Source organism: Mixophyes fleayi, chromosome 1, assembly GCF_038048845.1.
Source record: "Mixophyes fleayi isolate aMixFle1 chromosome 1, aMixFle1.hap1, whole genome shotgun sequence".
Taxonomy (NCBI): Eukaryota; Metazoa; Chordata; class Amphibia; order Anura; family Limnodynastidae; genus Mixophyes; species Mixophyes fleayi.
Genome location: NC_134402.1, coordinates 232,029,533 through 232,051,448, shown reverse-complemented (window position 1 = coordinate 232,051,448; position 21,916 = coordinate 232,029,533). Strand labels below are relative to the sequence as shown.

Below are 21,916 nucleotides of genomic sequence, written 5' to 3'. Positions count from 1 at the left end.
ACCTCAACAGTCATTGCAGGATCATTTGTGCAAGCTTATAAAGGTGATGGCAAATAATGCAAATTTAGATGTGATATGAGAGTCCTGCCCATCTCTTTTTTACTCTCTTATCTTACTGTGGTTAACATGAACAACAATATAGAACAGTGCATTACTATCATAACTAGCTTGCACACACAAAGTGTGGTCAAATAATTAATTATGACATGATACAAATGATAACAGTATGTTTAAAAAAAATACACACCATAATTCTGTCCCAGAGATATTTTGAAGAGATTCTCTACTTGTCCTAACAGGATTATTTTCAGCACATTTATTGTTAGAATTCTCTATTGTTGTAATCTAGGGCTGGCTGTTCATTCTATGAAATGCTGTTCAGTACCAGTTGACAAGCTGGCATTTTCTCTTATGTGGTGTACTACAATATTTTTATAATCATTTAACCATCCATCAATCTTATAACATAGACATGTTCTTTTAGGACACCTAAGATATAGCTATATGTGGAAATTATTATTTTGTACTAATATTCACACATTACAGTTCAAATTTAGAATTTCTTGAACTTAATACTTTTTGCTCATTACAATCCTGTAATTTAATAATGCATCTAAATTAGACCGTTTCCCTGATTTTACATTGTTTTCTTGATTATACCCATATACAGTAGTTTGTAATGTCATAGCATTGCAACATAGTTTTTTGATATGTATTCATGCAAGTATTGAGTACAGAAATTCAAGTTGTATTTAGTTTTTCTAAATATTATATACTGTTTATACAGTATATAGGCTTGAATTTTTTTTTTTTAAATAAACCGTAATTGCCTTGTGTCTTTTCTTCATCTTATAGAAACATTGAAACTTTACCCTCATTTTACACTTTCCCAGGTTTTAAAACAGGTTTTGTTGGGGCCTTGAAAAACTTAAAATAGGGGGAGGGGGGGGGGGTTAAAAGTGTACATATACACAGGTATGTGATCTTCTGAAGTCCAGTATTCAGACATATTTGATTATCATATACACCTCTGTCTAAAATTACTGTGAGGAGTGTTCTTATGGAAATGTATTATTATTATTATATAGCGCCAACCATATTATGCAACTCTGTACAGAGAATATGTAATTATTCACAGCAGACCTTGCCCCATTGGAGCTTACAGTCTAAATTCCCTACCAGACACAAATATGGGTCCATTTTGTCAAAAGCCTAAAAACCCAGTATGTTTTTGGAGTGTGGAAGGAAACCAGAGATCCCAGAGGAATCATGCAGACACGGGAAGAATATACAAACTCTACACTGATAGGGTCCTAGTTGAAATCGAACCCCAGCAATGTGAGGCAACAGTGTTAACCACTGTGCCATTGTGTGGTTATTTTTAAATATGTCTAAAAAGATTTTAGACATGGCACTCCAAATCCATTTGAGTTCCAGGAGCTCTGGAGAAAATGTCACACACATCGGTATGTGTATCTCTCTCTCTAATATATAGATAGGTAGAGAGGGAGAGAAGGAAAGCAAAGCGCCTAATAGTGTAGTATTTCTGGAACTATAGCCAAAAGCGAAACACATGCATCGAAGATCAAGCACCACAATCCAGTTGCTCTTGCATGTAGGAGAGAACAGGAGAGCCAGCGAAGGAGAGCTGGATCGTGGTGCTTGATGCATGTGTTTCTCTGGTGGAAAGAAGCATCAAGAGGCAGAGATCTGAGTACTTCTGTATATAAGCGATTTTTATTTTTCTATTTGGTACACAGAAAGACATCCACAGGGTGTTTTGGTGTTAGTAACTGTTGTAAAACTATATTACACTAATGCTGCTTTCCATGTTTTCTGTATATAGTGTGGAGTCCTGGACCTTACCTGGGCGCAGTCTGTGAAGATCACTACCTTTACACACCTTACCAAGAATCCACTCGGTACGCATATACAATACCCTTGTTTTTGGTTATAGTTCCAGAAATACTACATTATAAGGCACTTTATTTTCCTGTTCCTTCCAGAATCGTTGCTGGACCAACCATTAGGGTGATTGCAACATAGCTGCCGCTAAGAAGTGTCTGGGTGCAATATCTGAACTATATTGAGACTGGATTTAAGTTTGGCGCCATTTATGTTTGTATCTATATCTATTTTTATATTGAGTCCTCCAGTGAATGAACATTTCCGGTTTTAATATATTCAATTAAATTGGAATGCATGTCAGTTGATCTTGTGCCTTTGTTTTATATTAAAGTCAGTCACATTATTTATTCACTGGACTTGTGTGTTCATTTACTGGCATTGTGCTTTCAAATCACCGGTAATTTATGTACCTCTCCTGTTTTTGGGTTGTCCAATTCTAGATATTACTTCAATCTTTAAACCATAAATTATTTTAAAAGTAGACCTAGTATTTGTCAATATTGTTTTTTTATGCAGAATATTCTACACACACGATCTTCTTAAAACAAGAGAATTCCCTTAACCGTTCATTCACTGGACGATTCACCCTATATATAATTAATATATTATGGTGTGCTATATGAGATAAAGTGGTAGCCAGCAACAGAACTAACCACTCCTCAGTACTGAAGTGTGCTTAATTGCAGAAATAAATACAAATCTCAGAGGCTTTGTGGGTTTGCATGTATCTTGTCACCTGTCTTTATCCTCTTTTAGGAGGTAGAAAGGAAGGCAGAGCTTCAATTGTATTCAGAGGAGGAAAGGGAAATTGGGTTTAGAGTAGGAAACTGCAGTCAAGAAGGAAGCAGCTGCAAGCAAGTAAAGGAATGGATAAGGAGTATTTTAAAATGCCTGAGACTTAATGTTTAACTACTTACTTTCCAAAAGGCCTATATATTACTATTGTCTATTTTCTGTATTTTATCAGTTATACACTTCGTATTATTCACATGAAAGCTCTATGCATTCAGTATTCAAATGTAAACTCGGTTCTATAAATGTAAAAAAAAAATTCAAACTACAATTAAGGTTACATATATTAAATCTAAACCTTTAATAACTGCAAATCCTTTTATTGGCCAATGCGGTTGTTAGATATACCATTTTCATATGCTAAAATGATTGCTTACCTTACATCTGTCTTGCGGAGTCCTGCAGTGACAACACACACCTTGTGCATTTTAAGTTAGGGTGCTGTGGAATGTTTGACTCCATCAGTTTTGTACACCTGTGACCAAATTGTAACTATCGGGCTTGCTGCTCATTTCCTACTCTCTGTATGAATGTTCCTCTAGATGTACAACCTTCTCTTATACTGGAACCAGTTTATCTGCCCATTTGAAGTCTTCTAAAACACCTACTCTCCGAAGCATACACAGAGCAGAACATGTTGTTTATGTGCAGCTGACTCCGGGTACTGAGCTGACCCATTCACCTGGAGCATGAAATGCCACAAAGCAAGATGAAAACAGGTAGTGTCATCATTCCTGTGACCACTGGTCCTTGATCTTGTCATATGAATACATTTTGGCAAATAGCTAACAAGTGCAGCAATAGTACAGTGGAATATGCTGCAATTCAATTGGCTTCTTCAGCACATGTTTTGAATATAACTGTAGACACCAGTATCCAGTCTTTTTTTTTTTTTTTACAAAAAAGAATTTGTATAATATATAGATATAAATAAATTAATTTGATTGCTGACCAGATCTACCCATCCAGCTTGGCTTGACTTGTTCTCCATCCTGTTGTAAAAAAATATTGCATCATGGACCGTTCATATTCATAATGGCCAACTTCAACATAGATTTGTTGCATAACTGCAATATCTTTTGCCTTTAATGCTTGGAGACTATTTAATGCATTGATGACCTCTCTGTCAAGCTACATGTGATAGTAGAGACATAAAAGGAACTGACCCACAGAGGAATACACAAAGGGATGGAAATGCTGAAGAACTGTTATCCATTTATTGAAAAAACACACAAATTCTTACTGTATACATAAATACAACATAGCAGTGCAGACATGCAAGAAACATTAAAAACTTGGAGCAGCAAAAGAAGCAAATTGCAAAGTAGTCTTTCAAAACCTTCACTGCCAGGCAGTGTTCAAAACAGCAATATGGTCCCAAAATAAGACAAAGATCCTTTTAGTGTCTTGGAAAAGTATGCTAAAACCGACCTAAACTAATTACATTTTTTTAACGGCTTTATATTTCTTAAGTATCCACCAGGTTATGTCTAGAGGTTCCATTATTGCTGAGTTCCTCATTAGAAAGACATGGTTTTGCTGTACAGACTAGTAAAAGAATATCAGTTGTGCTTAAGAAGCATAAGAACAAGCAAAATCAAGTACATTGAATTAAAACTTATTTAGAGACATACATGAAATGTTCTTGTGTGTTATGCGTATATACATACATATATATATATACATATATGCATATAGATTATACAGACACACATACTCACGTACAAACATTAACAAAGTAATAGAAAGAACTAACAGACTTTGAATTAAAGCTTCAGACTACAGAAGTGGCTAATGCAGACCATGGGAAGATCATTTCCCATGTCTCTAAAGCCCTCAATGACCTTCATGTTTTCAAGATATTCCTGTTTCAACACTATTAATTACTACTGTGCACAGTCAGGGAGATCTTTAAATCATGACCCCAAAGGGCCAATTTAGGGCTTGGCTGGGACTGACCTGTAGGGCACTCCAACTCTTATCCCTCTGGTAACTAGAACTCCATGAATGACACACTAAAAGAACAATCATGTAAACATAAAACTTGCTAATCCACAGAGTACCACATATGATACTTTCTGATTCCAGACCATTAATAACCTTGCTAAAAAATAACAGATCAATACGAAGAAATTATTTGCAAATGACAATTGTTTGACATCAGAAATAACTTCATACTCATCTATGGAACTCACAGGGATACACAGAGCAAGTCATATAAGGACCATTAGTTTAAATATTTACAGTTACATCTTCCCCAATGTAGAAGAGGGATCAGCAGCATTATATTGGGCTACAGATTAACTGAAAGGGGAACCGAGGCTTCTTTATACGAGGGGAGAGGAGATTCAACTTACAGAGCCAAAGTTTGCAAACCCGGCAGATGTTCCCTTAGAGTGTTTTCCCGGTTGTGACGAGGCGAATGGGTCTTTCCCACTGAAGGGGTCTGTAAAAGCCTTTCGGCTCTGAAAGGGGTCTCCTGGTTCCGTCCCAAATGGCTGGAAGGGGTCGTTGGACTTCTGAAAATGTGCTGAACTCAGCTGACTCACTGGAGTGCTTTTACCTGGAAGCAAAAAGAAATTTCAGAATTGTGATGCATGCTGTGTATATTTCTAACTAACAGTCCATAAAGTAGCAAGTTATAAAAGCTAAAATAGTTTTCATTTCATTCATTAATGGAAATGTATTCCAAACACCAGCAAACTTGTCTTAATAATGTATAAAATTACTTTTTGAAACAGCATAACCACACAAGTAACTACCTTAATCCATTTTTAAATGAAGAAAGGGTATAAAGAAAATTACAGTAACATGCAATGATGAGGTTATGGTCATTTTATAGTATATCTAGGCAACCATGTATGACAATGTGATCTCTGCGCCACAATAGCTTTCAAATGTCAAAAAGTCAGCTGTCTGTCCTTTGAAGGCTACCCATATTTTCTAATGTAGGATGAATATTTTATTGGTGTGACTAAAACAAGTCCTGTTGATAAAGAACTTATCAGAGGTCCCTGTGAAATAAGACTCCAGACTGCTGGGGAATAATATGCTGCACCATCTCATTGCTTTAGTACCCTAACATTTTCTATCCATTAAAATGTGTTTCCTGTGTGCTGCAGTATCTTTTTTCATCTCCATTAAATGGTTATGTATTTATGTTGCTGCTAAGTATACCCCCCTTGACATTCCAAGTACAGATTTGAAATTCACCTATAATTACTACAGTTAAGTTTAACACAATGAAAATTCAGTTCCAACATATACTCTCTGAATGTCCGTTCTTTTCGCGAGAGATGATCCTACTGCTCCCTACAATGTGGATTGGCAAATTTAAAATACATCCAATTATTTTTATATTATCATATACAGCATCAGAAAATAAAGTACATGTGGAGTTACATCACATCCACAATCAACACAGCACATCTTATATGCCTAAACTATAAACCATAAGTCCCATTAAGTTCTACTTGTCAAGAAGCTAAATAAGAGTACATGAGAGAGCTTGATACAAGTGTTAGCTAATGCAGGCTTATGAAATTGTCAACTTACGAATATGAGAAAGTCTATGTTTTCAAATGTGAGACAACTTTTTTCGTACAATTTCCCTTTGGGACTTAAGCTTGGTACACACTACACAGTTTTCATCCAATAATCGGCTAAATCAGCCGACATACAACTGCTCGTTCAAAAGTCGGGTCAGTGTGTGCAGTGACATGATGGTTGAAAGTCTGCCCAAATGGACGATTGTCGCCTCATTTGGTTGGTCGTACCGTTTAATATTTTCGTTCCAATCTCATTTCCATTGTGTAGTGTGTATAAACTTCCGACCGATCCACAACAGTGGAGTACGAAATTACAGTCATTGCTCACGACAATATGGCTGTAAAAAGTCGCTAAACGGACGACCGCTCTTCCCTTTATGCTCCTAAACAAGGCTAGTGTGTATGCAGTCCATGGACCGAGCGATCGGAACATCGATCGCATGTAAAATCACTCTGCATAAAAAGTTGGTTGAAATTTCTGTAGTGTTTACCCAGCTTTACGTGTTGTCATGTCTTGTCTAGAATTCATTGTCTTGATTCCTCTATGGAATGTTCTGCAAACAATCACCTCCCAGGGTATGGTGAAAAATGCGTACCCATGGGTAGTAAAAGTCTAGTAGTAAAGTGACTAGATAGATCAAGGTGAGGTGAATTATTTTTTTTAATTAAGCACAGCATGTCTTGTAGAATTACCTATACTTCAAGACAGAACTGCGGAATGGTCATTCAAGATCAATAGTTTGTTGTTCTCCAATTGTAATCCAATAACACATCTAAATGCCTATAGACTCTGAGCTTTATCATTATAATCTAAGAATTTAATTATTACAGTTCTTGGTGTCTAGCAGTTTGCTATTGTCTTAATAAACCATTAAATGGACCCTCTAAACTTTTGGATGTTATTGGGCCAGTAGAAAGTGGAATTGCATATCAGTCATTTGCCATCAGTCATATCAGTCACGTTCTATCACAGCACGTTTTAATAGATTCAAGTACCACCATGAACCACATATTGTTCTGTGTGATCTAGGTATTTTCAAAAATGTCTGTTTAATCTCTAGCACTTTCATACAAGACTCTGATACTCCATAGAGCCGTTTACAAGTCGTCTTGGAGTTTGTAGATTTTCTCTTATACTTTCATGTGTCGTAGGAAAAATTGCACGTTGAGATCTTTCATCAATCTCTGTAATTTTTGTTATTGAGTACTGGCATTAGATTTTAAATTCACTTCAGTGACCTTTGGCTACAATTACAGTTTTTATTTGGGCAAGTCTCTACCAGCTTTACACATCTGGATACTGCAATATTTTGCCTATTCTAACATGTAAAATTGCTTTAAGGTGAGGGGAAACATAAGTGACTGCTGTGGTGTCTTCGAAATCAAACAACTCCACAAACTCTTAGGGCACTGACTGGCCCACTACACGTCATCGATTTATTTTATTTGTATTTAAGCCACTTCTAAGTGGATTTTGCTGTATTCTTTGTGTCAATGTCCTGCTGGAACATGAATCTTCTAAGTCTCTGGAAGACTGTAGCAGGTTTTCATCTAAGATTTGTCTTTATTTTGCCTTCTATTTTGACAATTTCTCCAGTCCCTAAAGCAAAGAAGCACAATATCTAGCTATTGGTTAAATATCCTGAACAGTTGGCAATTGGAACTGTAACATCTGCAGGCTTAAATAAGGTACCACACGCCATTAAAAAAAAATGGATATGGAGCAAAACAATAAACAGAATCAAAATTGTGCAATTTTGTCCCATATAATATAATGTGAAATTCAATTACACTTATGATTACATAACATTCAATTTTACTTAAGTCTACAAAGATAAATAAAAAAACTTATACTTAATAAATTAATTAGATGTTGAATAGTGTCAAGAGGAAACAGACAGCTCCTTTAATAATAGTCCATAGTGGACTTTGTCAGTATTAATGTGGTACACATGAAAAAGAGAAAAGAATGGTGTTGGTAAAGAGAGCTGGATAGTATAGTATTATGTATATAATAATAATAATTAAAAATATTATAAAAATCAACGTTTGCTAAGACAAACTTGCTTCTTAGCTTGTAACGTTACCCTCTCTGCGAAACACGGGTGATTCACTTTCAAATCGGACTGTATCCAAATCTCATCATCAGTTCATAGCTAAGCATGCACCAACATTTAGTAACACCCAATGTGCTTCGTCCAAGACTTTGTTCCCCCTGGACCTCGTCAGGGGAAAGTTATACTTACTGTTAAGGCTCATAACACCTAGATGAGCTTTTAGAATGGACAGTGTTGAGGTCTTCACCTTTAGCAGCCTCCTTTCCCGTAGAGCTTTATGTGCTCACAGGTACTTGGATGCCCCCAGGTCTTAAACTCAGAGTAGCGCAGATGGAACCGGAGGCACTAGCCCAGACTGGACCGGGTGGTCAGTAGCAGGCCTAGGTCAGGGGTTCATAGCAGACAGGCAAATTAGAGGTCAGGGTCACAAGTAAAACAGCGGAGTCAAGTATTCAAGCAAAAGGTCAGGGTAACAGGCAGGGTCCAAAGTACAGGCAAGGGTCACAACAGGAGGTCATCCAAAGTCAGGAGACAAACAGCAGGTCAGCAACAGCACAGACTGTGAACGCTATAACCGGCAGAGAGGCTCAGTCCTCCCTGCCTTAAATACTTAAAGCAGCCAATCACAGCTAGGAAGGCACAGTCTAAGACAAATAACCCCAGGAGGCTGATAATAGATTTCCCCCTACTGTGCTAACTCCCCAGCTGGGACACGGCGACCAGACATCACGGTGTCCAGCCGTTGCCCTAGCAACGGACGGTCCGGAAGCCAGAAGTGACGTTCAGGTCGTCAAGGAGATGGCCGGGACGCAGGGAGCAGAGGAGAGCGTGTCGCGGCGACTATGGGCAATGCCGCAGCATGTAACACTTACATAACATAAAATTAATGATGATAAACATCTATTTAACAAGCTCATATTTTTATATGGGCTAGAAACTGAAATGTGGCAGTGGAGAGAGTGAGTGCTGCCCAGTCAGTAATTAGCAGAGTGGGTGCTCTTTTTAGCAAACACATTCTCCAGGTCAAAATAGTTGGGTTTTTTTTTTCTCTCGTAAAACTGCTTTTACTATCTAAATTAAACAACATCTGCACCAATTGTGACTGAATAATTAAGCATTTGATTAAAAACAAATTTATTTTTAATTTATTAGACAAAGTTAGTTTGCTTTACAATAAGCTGTGTATTGTAGCCTATTGTGGCAAGCTACCTAAGCCACACAAAGTGGCATATGGCTTGCTGGTGGTTGGTTGAACGGTTTATTACCACAGTTTTCGGATATGAAAATCACACCTTCTGCAAAATCGCATCTGAATTCCTGGCACTGCAAAAGTGAACAAAAGCAAAGGGCTTGGAAACATTAAGCATCTGCAGAAAACCACAGCTAGAGCATAAAGTCACTTTATGTTTTCATTTTTGTAAAGAAGCAATGACTACTGGCTAAAAAGGCAAGAGGATGTTTTGTAACATTGCAAGTCCCTTGAGAAAACCCTACAGGTTGCCATTAAATAATATTCAGAAACTATCTAATGTCGCACTTCTAACATGAAATGCGCAACAAGGAATGAAAAGTACAGTGAAAGCAGATACAAAACTTGTAACAATGAGTTCCCATTTTATTACTCATCCCTCAAAAATAAATTATTTTACAATTACCTATAGTGAAAAAGAAATTTGATGCAAACAGAAGACACAGGTTTCTCTGTCTTCCAATTGGGTGACCCCAGACATTGCGGTATTGAATGCAATATAGAAGCGAGGGCACTTTAAATTTAAACATTTAGTTGCATCTCCTCCCCTTACCCCTCCATACCATGAATAATATTTTTTTTTTTTTTAAAGTGCCCTTAGAGCGGGGGGCTTTTTAATAGCTGCTATAGCCGCTTTTATTCATTTTTTTCTCGCCTTGCTGATTGCATAGCGGTGACTGTTAAAACACTTTAGCGTGGACCCAACCGCTGTGGTAAAATACCAGGGAGTGTTGGAAGAAACAATAATGTATGGACAGCTATGCAATGTTGGAAAGGGGAGTGGAGATGCCTCTAATGCCGCCTCCCCACTCCCAAAAATGGATGGCTCCAAGGGCACCGGTCACTGCAGCTGCAGATAGTGACTGGGGGTCCCGTGCAGTTACTGCTACACCACCGCGCAACGGAGAGCGGCCTAAGGTAGATAAGCTCTCTCTCAGCATACTGCTGGGAGGTAGATTCTAAATAAAAGCTGCGGAGAGGCTCCAGTGGTAGAACTGTTGTTTTTTTATAATGTAATGATTTTAAAAGAAAAGAATGGCAGTTCATTAGTTTGACCTGGCGCCAGTTCAGACTAGAGATGTGCGGGCTCGGATATCTGAAATCCGAGCCCACTCGAACGTTGCCGATCCGAGCCGGATCCGAGACAGATCCGGGTATTCCCGCCAATTGCAAAACTGAAACCGAGGCTCTGAGTCATAATCCCGCTGTCGGATCTCGCGATACTCGTATTCTATAAATTCCCCGCTAGCCGCCGCCATCTTCACTCGGGCATTGATCAGGGTAGAGGGAGGTTGTGTTAGGTGGTCCTCTGTCCTGCTATATCTCGTGCTGTGCTGTTCAGTTCTGTGCTGTGCTCAGTCCAGTGGTGCTGTGTCCTGTGCTCTGTCCTTCTGAGGTCAGTGGTGCTGCTGGGTCCTGTGCTGTGTCCTGTTCAGTCAAGTGGTGCTGTGTCCTGTGCTCTGTCCTTCCGAGTTCAGTGGTGCTGCTGGGTCCTGTGCGGTGTCCTGTTCAGTCCAGTGGTGCTGTGTCCTGTGCTCTGTCCTTCTGAGGTCAGTGGTGCTGCTGGGTCCTGTGCTGTGTTCTGCTCAGTCCAGTGGTGCTGTGTCCTGTGCTCTGTCCTTCCGAGTTCAGTGGTGCTGCTGGGTCCTGTGCTGTGTCCTGTTCAGTCCAGTGGTGCTGTGTCCTGTCCTTCTAAGGGCATTGTTATTTCCCCATTATTCCCAAGTTATAAATTTTTTTAAAAAAAAGTTATAAAGAAAAAAAATAAAAATAAAAATATATCCAAAAACAATCCTGCAGTATAAGTCCATTGGTACTGCAATATTACAAAGTTCACAGATTCTGCAGTATAAGTCCATTGGTACTGCTATATTACAAAGTTCACTGATTCTGCAGTATAAGTCCAGTGGTACTGCAATATTACAAAGTTCACTGATTCTGCAGTATAAGTGCAGTGGTACTGCAATATTACAAAGTTCACTGATTCTGCAGTATAAGTCCATTGGTACTGCTATATTACAAAGTTCACTGATTCAGCAGTATAAGTCCAGTGGTACTGCTATATTACAAAGTTCACTGATTAAGCAGTATAAGTCCAGTGGTACTGCTATATTACAAAGTTCACTGATTCTGCAGTATAAGTCCATTGGTACTGCTATATTACAAAGTTCACTGATTCTGCAGTATTAGTCCATTGGTACTGCTATATTACAAAGTTCACTGATTCAGCAGTATAAGTCCAGTGGTACTGCTATATTACAAAGTTCACTGATTCAGCAGTATAATTCCAGTGGTACTGCTATATTACAAAGTTCACTGATTCAGCAGTATAAGTCCAGTGGTACTGCTATATTACAAAGTTCACTGATTCAGCAGTATAAGTCCAGTGGTACTCTCCTGTGCCGCAAATAATTTTTAAAGGCTTTGCCGAGTGTGTGTGGCTTAGGGGTACGCTCTCTTGTGCTACATATAAATGGAAAACAAAAATTTGGAGGATAAAGTAGGGAAAGATCAAGACCCACTTCCTCCTAATGCTGAAGCTGCTGCCACTAGTCATGACATAGACGATGAAATGCCATCAACGTCGTCTGACAAGCCCGATGCCCAATCTCCTAGTACAGGGCATGTAAAATCCAAAAAGCCCAAGTTCAGTAAAAGTAGCAAAAAGAGAAACTTAAAATCATCTGAGGAGAAACGTAAAGTTGGCAATATGCCATTTACGACACGTAGTGGCAAGGAACGGCTTAGGCCCTGGCCCGTGTTCATGACTAGTGGTCCAGCTTCACCCAAGGATCTAAGCCCTCCTCCTCTCCCCCCTACAAAAAATGTAAGAGAGTTATGCTGTCAGCAACAACAACAAAACAGCAAAGAACTCTGCCTTCTAAACAGATGACATCACAAATCCCCAAGGCGAGACCAAGGGTGTTGGTGGTTGTGAAGCCTGACCTTCCCATCACTGTACGGGAAGAGGTGACTCCATCCAGCATTTGCAGCACACCCTCTGCATATGTTGGAAAGATCACCCACAGTGTAGATCCAGATTTGGATAATCAAGGTGTCAATGTTGTACACCGGGAGGAGGCTATTGATGTAGCTGGTGCTGTGGAGGAACTTGATGATGAGGATGGTGATGTGGTTATTGTAAATGAGGCACCAGGGGGGAAACAGCTAATGTCCATGGGATGAAAAAGCCCATCGTCATGCCTGGTCAGAAGACCAAAAAATGCACCTCTTCGGTCTGGAGTTATTTTTATCCAAATCCGGACAACCAATGTATGGCCATATGTAGCTTATGTAAAGCTAAAATAAGCAGGGGTAAGGATCTTGCCCACCTAGGGACATCCTCCCTTATACGTCACCTGAATAACCTTCATAGTTCAGTGGTTAGTTCAGGAACTGGGCCTAGGACCGTCATCAGTACAGGGACACCTAAATCCCTTGGTACTGTTGGATACACACCACCAACACCCTCCTCGTCAACTTCCTCCACGATCTCCATCAGATTCAGTCCTGCAGCCCAAGTCAGCAGCCAGACTGAGTCCTCTTCTATACGGGATTCATCCGAGGAATCCTGCAGCGGTACGCCTACTACTGCCACTGCTGCCGTTAGTCGGTCATCTTCCCAGAGGGGAAGTCGTAAGACCGCTACGTCTTTCACAAAACAATTGACCGCCCAACAGTCATTTGCCATGACCACAAAATACGATAGTAGTCACCCTATTGCAAAGCGTATAACTGCGGCTGAAACTGCTATGTTGGTGTTAGACGTGCGCCAGGTGTCCGCCATCAGTGGAGTGGGATTTAGAGGGTTGATGGAGGTATTGTGTCCCCGGTACTAAATCCCGTCGAGATTCCACTTCACTAGGCAGGCGATACCAAAGATGTACAGAGAAGTACGAGCAAGTGTCCTCAGTGCTCTTAAAAATGCGGTTCTACCCACTGTCCACTTAATCACGGACATGTGGACAAGTGGTTCTGAGCAAACGAAGGACTATATGACTGACAGCCCACTGGGTAGATGCATCCGCTTCCGCAGCAACAGCTGCATCAGTAGCAGCATCTACACAACGTCTGCTCGTGCCAAGGCAGGCAACATTGTGTATTACAGGCTTTGATAAGAGGCACAACGCTGACAACCTATTAGAGAAAATAAGGGAAATTATTTTGCAGTGGCTTACCCCACTTAGACTGTCCTGGGGATTTGTGGTGTCAGACAACAACAGTAACATTGTGCGGGCATTGCATATGGACAATTTCCAGCACGTCCCATGTTTTGCCCACACCGTTAATTTGGTGGTGCAGCATTACCTCAAGAGTGACAGGGGTGTGCAGGAGATGCTTGCGGTGGCCCGCAAAATTGCTGGACACTTTCGGCATTCTGCCAGTGCCTACCGCAGGCTCGAGGCACATCAAAAAAGCCTGAACCTGCCCTGCCATCACCTCAAACAAGAGGTTGTGACGCACTGGAACTACACCCTCTATATGCTGCAGAGGATGGAGGAGCAGCAAAAGGCCATTCAGGCCTACACCGCCACCTACGACATAGGCAAAGGAGTGGGGATGCGCCTGAGTCAAGCGCAGTGGGGACTGATTTCCGTGTTGTGCAAGGTTCTCCAGCCGTTTGAACTTGCCACACGAGAAGTCAGTTCCGACACTGCCAGCTTGAGTCAGGTGATTCCCCTGATCAGGCTGTTGCAGAAGCAGCTGGAGAAAGTGAGGGAGGAGCTGGTAAACCATTGCGATTCCACCAAGCATGTAGCTCTTGTGGATGAAGCCCTTCGTACGCTTTGCCAGGATCCGAGGGTGGTCACTATTTTAAAGTCAGAGGAATACATTCTGGCCACCATTCTCGATCCTCGGTTTAAAGCGTATGTTTTGTCTCTGTTTCCGGCGGACACAAGTCTGCAGCGGTGCAAAGACCTGCTGGTCAGGAGATTGTCCTCTGAAGAGGACCGTGACATGCCAACAGCTCCACCCTCATTTTCTTCCACATCTGTGGCTGCGAGGAAAAAGCTCAGTTTTCCTAAAAGACCCGCTGGCGGGGATGCTGATAACATCTGGTCCGGACTGAAGGACCTGCCAACCATTGCAGACATGTCTACTGTTGCTGCATTGGATGCTGTCACAATGGTGGAGGATTATTTTGCTGACACCATCCAAATAGACATGTCAGACAGTCCATATTGTTACTGGCAGGAAAAAAAGCCAGTTTGGAAGCCCCTGTACAAACTGGCTCTATTTTACCTGAGTTGTCCCCCCTCCAGTGTGTACTCGGAAAGAGTTTTTAGTGCAGCTGGGAACCTGGTCAGTGAGCAGCGAAGGAGGTTGCTTCCTCAGAACGTTGACAAAAAGATGTTCATAAAAATGAATTATCAATTCCTCAATCAAGTACAGCACTGCCCTCCAGATAGTAAAGAGGGTCCTGTGGTTGTGGAGTCCAGCGGGGACGAATTGATAATGTGTGAGGAGGAGGAAGTACACACTGTAGGGGGAGAGGAATCAGAGGTTAATGATGAGGACGAGGATGACATCTTGCCTCAGCAGAGTCTGTTTAGTTTGTACAGGGAGAGATGAATAGCTTTTTTGGTGTGGGGGTCCAAACAAACCAATCATTTCAGCCACAGTTGTTTGGTAGGCCCTGTCGCTGAAATGATTGGTTTGTTAAAGTGTGCATGTCCTATTTCAACAACATAAGGGTGGGTGGGAGGGCCCAAGGACAATTCCATCTTGCAACTCTTTTTTTTGCCATTATGTGACCATTCAACAGTCGTTTGCCATGCGCACAAAGTAAAACAAAATTAAAACAAATTCAACAAATTAAACCAAAAGTAAAATGCCCTGTCATAATCAAAAACAAGAGGTATTGATGTGCTAGAACTACTGTAGTGTTTACAAGTTATAAACACTACACTTGAAAGCTTGAGCCTTTAAATGAAAAAGTCACTCTTCATTGCACTAATATTTGCAACAGGGACAGTTTTTTTGTTAACAAAGTCAACAAATTACACTTCGACCCTGTCTGTCTTTCACATACTTGATGGGATCTCAACGATGAATGCTCTGTACCATGGTCGTCTAAAACAAGAGTTATTGACGCGCTATAACTACTGTAGTTTTTATAAATTATAAACACTACACTTGAAAGTTGGAGGAGGTATTGTGGCCCCGATACCAAATTGGGTACCGGGGCCACTCCACTATGCAGTCCAGATAGAGGCGTATCAGATATTAAACAACGTTGACTGTTGCTCCCAAATCATAAATTAATGAAAATGACCTGTCATCGTCAAAAACAAGAGGTATTGACACGCTCGAACTACACCCTGTATATGCTGCAGAGGATGTAGGAGCAGGCAGCTGTGCAGTGGAATTCAGCCCATTTGAAGGCGGAGGTATTGTGGCCCCGGTACCAAATTGTGTACCGGGACCACTGCACTATGCAGTCCAGAAAGCTACCTCGGTGAAACGTTTTGGACTAAAAACAATATTGTGAGGTGTGAGGTGTTCAGAATAGACTGGGAATTAGTGGAAATGATTGTTATTGAATGTTATTGAGGTTAATAATAGCATAGGAGTGAAAAATAAACCAAAAAACTGTTTTTTTAGCACTTTTTATGTTTTTTTCAAAATAATCCGAATCCAAAACCTTAAATCCGAACCAAAACCTTTCGTCAGGTGTTTTGCGAAACAAATCCGAACCCAAAACCTCAAGCAAATCCGAATCCAAAACACGAGACACCAAAAGTGGGCGGTGCACATCCCTAGTTCAGACAGGCATTACTATTACAATAAGCCCTTGCTAGGGACAAATTTGATTGAAGGGGCGGTCCTTTGGGACGGCAGCCATCTTGCTGGTGGGACTGGTGGGAGAGGCTGTTCCTTCATAAGGTGGATCCTTAGGCCCTCTTTCTTGGCATGCTCTTTCACTGTGATTGAAGAAGGCCAGTAACAGCAGACCTGTTTTTTTTTTTTTCAAGCCTTCCTTTCCCCTCCTAAACCAGCTGGTGTCGTGAGTAGTAGTTGGTGGTTGTTTACGAGTGAAGTTTAAACTCTGTTTACTGGGCTTAGGTCTGTTATACAGGTTCATTTCTTTTGTTTAATAAGTGTTCTGTTATTGTTTTCTATAAACTGTGCCTTTCTGCTATGTCTGACAATCGAAGTTCTTCCAGAGCAAAAGCTGTAAAAAATTAGTTCTGTAAAGATTTTTATATGTTGTAAATGTCATGCTAAGTTACCTCTAGTACAGACTGCCAGCCTGAGGATCATAGGCCGTGTGCGCCAGAGTGCTTTAGTGCCGATGTAGCAGAACCAGCCTGGGCTAGATCAATAGCCAGTGTGATCGCTGAGATTGTTCAGCTGACCTGTGCTTGGGAGAGGAGTCCTTCTTAGATTCCCTAAGTTTCAGGGGTAAATTCTGGCAGACTTTTGTCACCTTTTAATTTGCCTAGCCAAGGGCCAGTGGGTCACATGGACGCACCCCAGCAAGAGCCGTTATGGGCAAGGAGTCTAACAACTTCTGTGCAGGGATTAGTCAGGGGCTTCCTCCTCATTAGAAAAGTTGTTGGATTCTGCAACCCCACCTATTTCTTGAAAACGTAGTTCCTCGGTATGAATTTGGCTCAGATTCTGACGAGTTCTCCCAAGAGGGGGATGAGGTGATTGGTGGTTTGGATCTAGAGGATATTTCATACTTTGAAGAAGATCCTTAAGGCCGATAGGGGGTGGATGTCATGATTCAGGCTGCGCACCTGGTATTGGACATCCAAGACACAGAGGTTCAGGTTCAGAAACTTCCCTATTTAAAAGGAAGGCAAAAAAGAATGGTATTTTTTCCTTCCTCTCCCCAGTTTGGTGAGGCATGGACCACACAAGACCATAAGTTCCAGGTGTCCCGTATGCTGCAAAATATTTATCCTCTTCCTGCAGCGGAAACAATTAAATGGGAGGTACCTCTGAAGGTGGATGCCTCTGTAGCGAGGTTGCCCAAGACATCTTGAAAGCTGGTAGACCAGGGTCTGAATTGTTGTCTTAAGTGGCACAAATCTACAAAGTATTTGGCGGACACGGCTCTGGATGCTCGACTGATTATCAGCTTCAGCAATCTCGGCTTGTCGCACTCTCTGGCTCAAAGTCTGGTAAGCTGATGTGGAGTCCAGTCACTTCCTTTCTCTGGGGGTGTAATATTTGGGATTGAGCTAGATAAATCACCAGCCAGGCCTCAGGGGGAAGGAGTGTATCTCTTTCCATCTATGCTCTAAAAGCTAGAGGTTTTTTTCTTTGGGGGGGGGGGGGGGGGATAGGCATTTAGCCCCTCTCTTTTATACTTCTCCAACTGTGGGCTCCCTGCAGCTGCACACTATGCGCAGGTCAGTGCTGCTGTCAGCACAGACAGGCAGTCAGATTATGCTGCCGGCCCCTCTGACTGTGTTTAAAACACAATCAGAGCATGTCTCTTGTCTGCCTGTCTGTGCCGACAGCGACACTGGCCTGCGCATAGTGTGCAGCTGCGGTTTGCTGTTCAGTCCCACCACTACCAATTTTGATTGCTTCCCTTTGGTATAGCTACAGCCCCAAGAGTTTTTTACCAAAATCATGACAGTCATGGTATTTCTGCTGCGCTCCAGTGAAATAAAGATTATTCCCCATTTGGACGATATGTTGATAAAGGCATAATCGCCAACTGTTCTTCAGGCTCACATGCAGGAGACTGCTCAGACTTTAGAATCCCACGGGTGAATTCTAAACCTCAAAAAGTCCAAACTGACACTGTCTCAGCGGATGGTTGTTTTGTGTCTGTATTTTGAAACCCAGAAACAGAGGGTGTTATTAACGGCGGACAAGTTTCTATCCCTACAGAATATAGTAAAGTCTCTGTTGGCTTACTGACAGGCTTCTATTAATTTCTGCATGAGTGTACTCGGCAACATTGTGTCAAATTTCATGGTGATCCCATTTGCCCTGTTTCATGCGAGTTGCAATTAGAACTCTTCAAGTGGAACAAATCCCACCTTTGTTTGTCCAACCAGGTGATACGCCTTTCACAGAGAGTGCTCCACTCGCTCCTATGGTGGTTGAGGAGGAAGAACCTCAGGAGGGTCTCCTGTTCTTCATTTGGGAGTGGTCAATGACCACAGGCACAAACACTCAGGCGGGGTTGGAGGGCTGTCATCCCTCAGGTCCGCTTCAGGGTCTTTGGACTCGCCTAGAATCAAAGCTCCCAATAAACGTGTTACAAATGCGAATGCTGTTCCGCTCTCTAATCATCGTGGAACATTTGCTGCGGGGAGCATCTGTAATTAAAAAAAATACAAACAAACTGTTCACCCAGGAGAATGGTCTCTTCATCCAGAGGTCTTTCACCAGATTGTGAGCAGATGAGGTCGACCAGACATAGATATCACAGTTTCAACCACTAAGTTAACCTGTTTTGTTCAAGGATAAGAGGCCCCAGGGGAATCTTAGCAGACGCCATTGTCAGTCCCTTGGCAGTTTGACCAAATTTACACATTTACCTCAGAGATGGGATTCCGTGTCACCCTGATGGCTCCAGATTGGCCGCTAAAGGACTGGTACACAGACTCATCATGTCAGCGGGTCAGTTAAGGAGTCTCCCTCACAGACCACACTTGTTAAGTCAAGGGCCATTTCTGCACCATGGTTTATAGCGGGTAGCTTTGACAGCGTGGCTACTGAAGCCTTGATTCTGAGAGCAAAGGGTTTGTCAGATAATGTAATCCAAACCATGCTCAAGGCAAGGGAACTGGTTGCGGACAAAAATTACCCCAGAGTATGGAAACTTTATATTGCATGGTGTGAGATGAAGGGGTTTCTCACCTCTTCTTTTCAAGCACCCAGGCTCCTTATGTTTTTACAGGATGGGCTGGATGCCGGGTTGAGCCTTAGCTCCCTGAAGGTTCAGGTATCCATCCCGTCATTTTTCAAAGAAGACTGGCTTTATTGCCTGATGTTAAGCCATTTTTACAGGGGGTTCTACATACTCACCCTTATATTTTTAGATGCTTTACAGCATTCACAATTTAAACCTTTGGATGAGGTTGATTTAAAATTCATGACTTGGAAAACGGTTTTCTTTTTAGCCATATCAACAGCAAGAAGTGTTCCAGAGCTTGTCCTGCAAGTCTCTTCTACTTATTTTCCTAAAAGATAGGATGGTCCTTCGGACCAGGCCTCCGTTCAGCCTAAGTTGATTACTAGATTTTACCTTAACCAGGATATAGTGATACTGGCTTTGGACCACGGTAGGTACCCAGAGGAAGACGGCTCTCTTCACTATCTGGATGTTGTCAGGGTACTGAGGACCTATGTTTAGAGGACTTGAGATATTTGCAGACAGAAAGTCTTTTGGTCCTGTATGAAACCCATAAGAAGGGTTGGCCAGCGTAAAAGGTATCTATTGCAAGATGAATTGCGTCAGTAATCCATCAGGCTTACAGAGAAGCAGGGCAACCTGTTCCAGAACTTGTCAAGGCTCATTCCGCCAGGTCTGCACGGCATAGGGCCTCGACTGAGCAGCTGTGGCTTTCATTGGTCTTCAATTCACACATTTACCAAATTTTATAAGCTTAATGTGTTTCCATCTAAGAATGCCAGTTTTGGGAGGAAGGTGCTTCGCACTGCCTCTACTGAGCGTAAAACCCACCTGTAAGAGTAGCTTGGGGATGTCCCCAATGACTGGAATCACTCAATCGGAGGACAGAGAAAATAAGATATACTACTTACGCTAAATCCTTTTCTCTTAGTCCATTGGAGAACACCGGACATACTCCCTTTTACGTTTTAGTTCTACTCTACTTGTATTTTCCCAATGACCAGTGTGGAGCCAAAATGAGGGCGCTTCCACAGATGCGGCCACCCAGGGTGCAAAGCCAAGGGGGTGCCATGGTCTCCCGCAATTTGTACTGTTAAACTGTGTTTAATATGCCCTGCTAGCAAGCTGCTGGGGACACTAGCAAGATCGCCCACTATCTCTATAATACTGGCCGCATGCTGCCTGTTCCTCTATATAGGCAGCATATGACAACTCATTACACAGAGGGTTATGGCCTCTCCATGTGCACACTGCACAGGCCCGCCTCTTGACCTCTCTTTAATTGGATCTTTATTGCTTTTTACAGAAATAAAATTCAAGCTCCCTGGCCATTTGATAATGCTAGTTTAGACTACCCGTATCAATATTATATTGATTTAAAAACACAAATAATCAATAAACATTGTTTTAAGTGTTGTTCTTGTGACATGAGTCATTTTTAACATACCTTAAAATATCAGATTTGTGATTACATAGCATATTTACTTTGTATAGCGATACAAGCTTCGCACATGAATGGACTACACTATCCTGCTCTGCTCCAGAGAAGCTACGGAGGAGGCCAGAATACCAGCTGCAAGGTGAGTGGCCCTTCAGTCAATGACTTTTATCGGTGCCTCTGGCTCTTCAATGTCGTGGAACTACAAAGCACAGCATGCCCTACCAGATGACAAGCTGGAACTTGTCATTTGAAAAAAGCTGGAGAGCCGCAGGTTACACTGTATCCAGCCAGCCACATAGTACACTTGTGGAACTGTCATCACAGAGATGACCCGTAGGTTGTGCAGGCTTGCTTTGTGATAGCTAACATTATTTTCTTGTATTGTTTTTATTTATTATACACATTGGGCTTGTAACTAGGGCAGTGTGACCTCCAAGCTTTCATCATAGCGTAGAGAGACCACCTAAACGTACAAAGACGGGGGGAGGGGCAGTGCTCTTTCTCACCCAGGGCACTAAAATATCTAGTTACGGCTCTGGTCCGGTGTCCCCCAATGGAGTAAGTGAATTTTTTTTAATGCAAGTATAAAATCTTATTTTCAGTTGTATACAATTATAAGGGATTTCCACGGGTATAAGACACCTAACTAATGTCCCTGTCCTAATATTTTGCTTTGATAGCAGACAAACCAACAGTAGTGCCACCATCTTCAGTATACGTTCTGCCGCCACTCCCCTAATACTACAAACATTACTTGTATAGAAACTCACAGCACCAAATCTATTTGTTTGGAGACAATGTCAACAGGGGTGCTTGTTTGCCCATGTGCTGTCTGGCTGAAGGAGACTATTGTTCCATTTTACATTCAGGTGAGGCCGTAGCCGATGGTACTGATGACATGGGGCAGAAAAGATGCCATATTATGTAAATGTTGTAAACAAAAAGTGTTTCTATTTTCAAAATTCTATATTAGAACATAGGGAAAGTACAAAGAAAAGTGTTACAGAAGTGGATATTCTCTTTAACATATATAAGCTGTCTTGATAAATGCTGCATATTAACACCCAATCATTTGGGCAGCAGGGTGGCTTT

The 21,916-nt window shown here is 41.6% G+C and overlaps 1 protein-coding gene across 4 annotated transcripts in view; it reads right to left on the bottom strand.

The window, feature by feature from the left end:
• Positions 1-21,916, bottom strand: part of EPS15L1 (epidermal growth factor receptor pathway substrate 15 like 1) — a 142,236-nt gene that overhangs the window by 6,451 nt on the left and 113,869 nt on the right. For 3 of the 4 annotated variants that reach the window (XM_075207366.1, XM_075207358.1, XM_075207376.1), the window contains one exon: positions 5,058-5,263. In XM_075207366.1, coding sequence (XP_075063467.1) covers positions 5,058-5,263 — 206 coding nt within the window. Of the gene's footprint in view, positions 1-3,903; positions 4,716-5,057; positions 5,264-21,916 lie in introns of those variants that run through there. The other variant, XM_075207385.1, reaches the window with a different exon arrangement.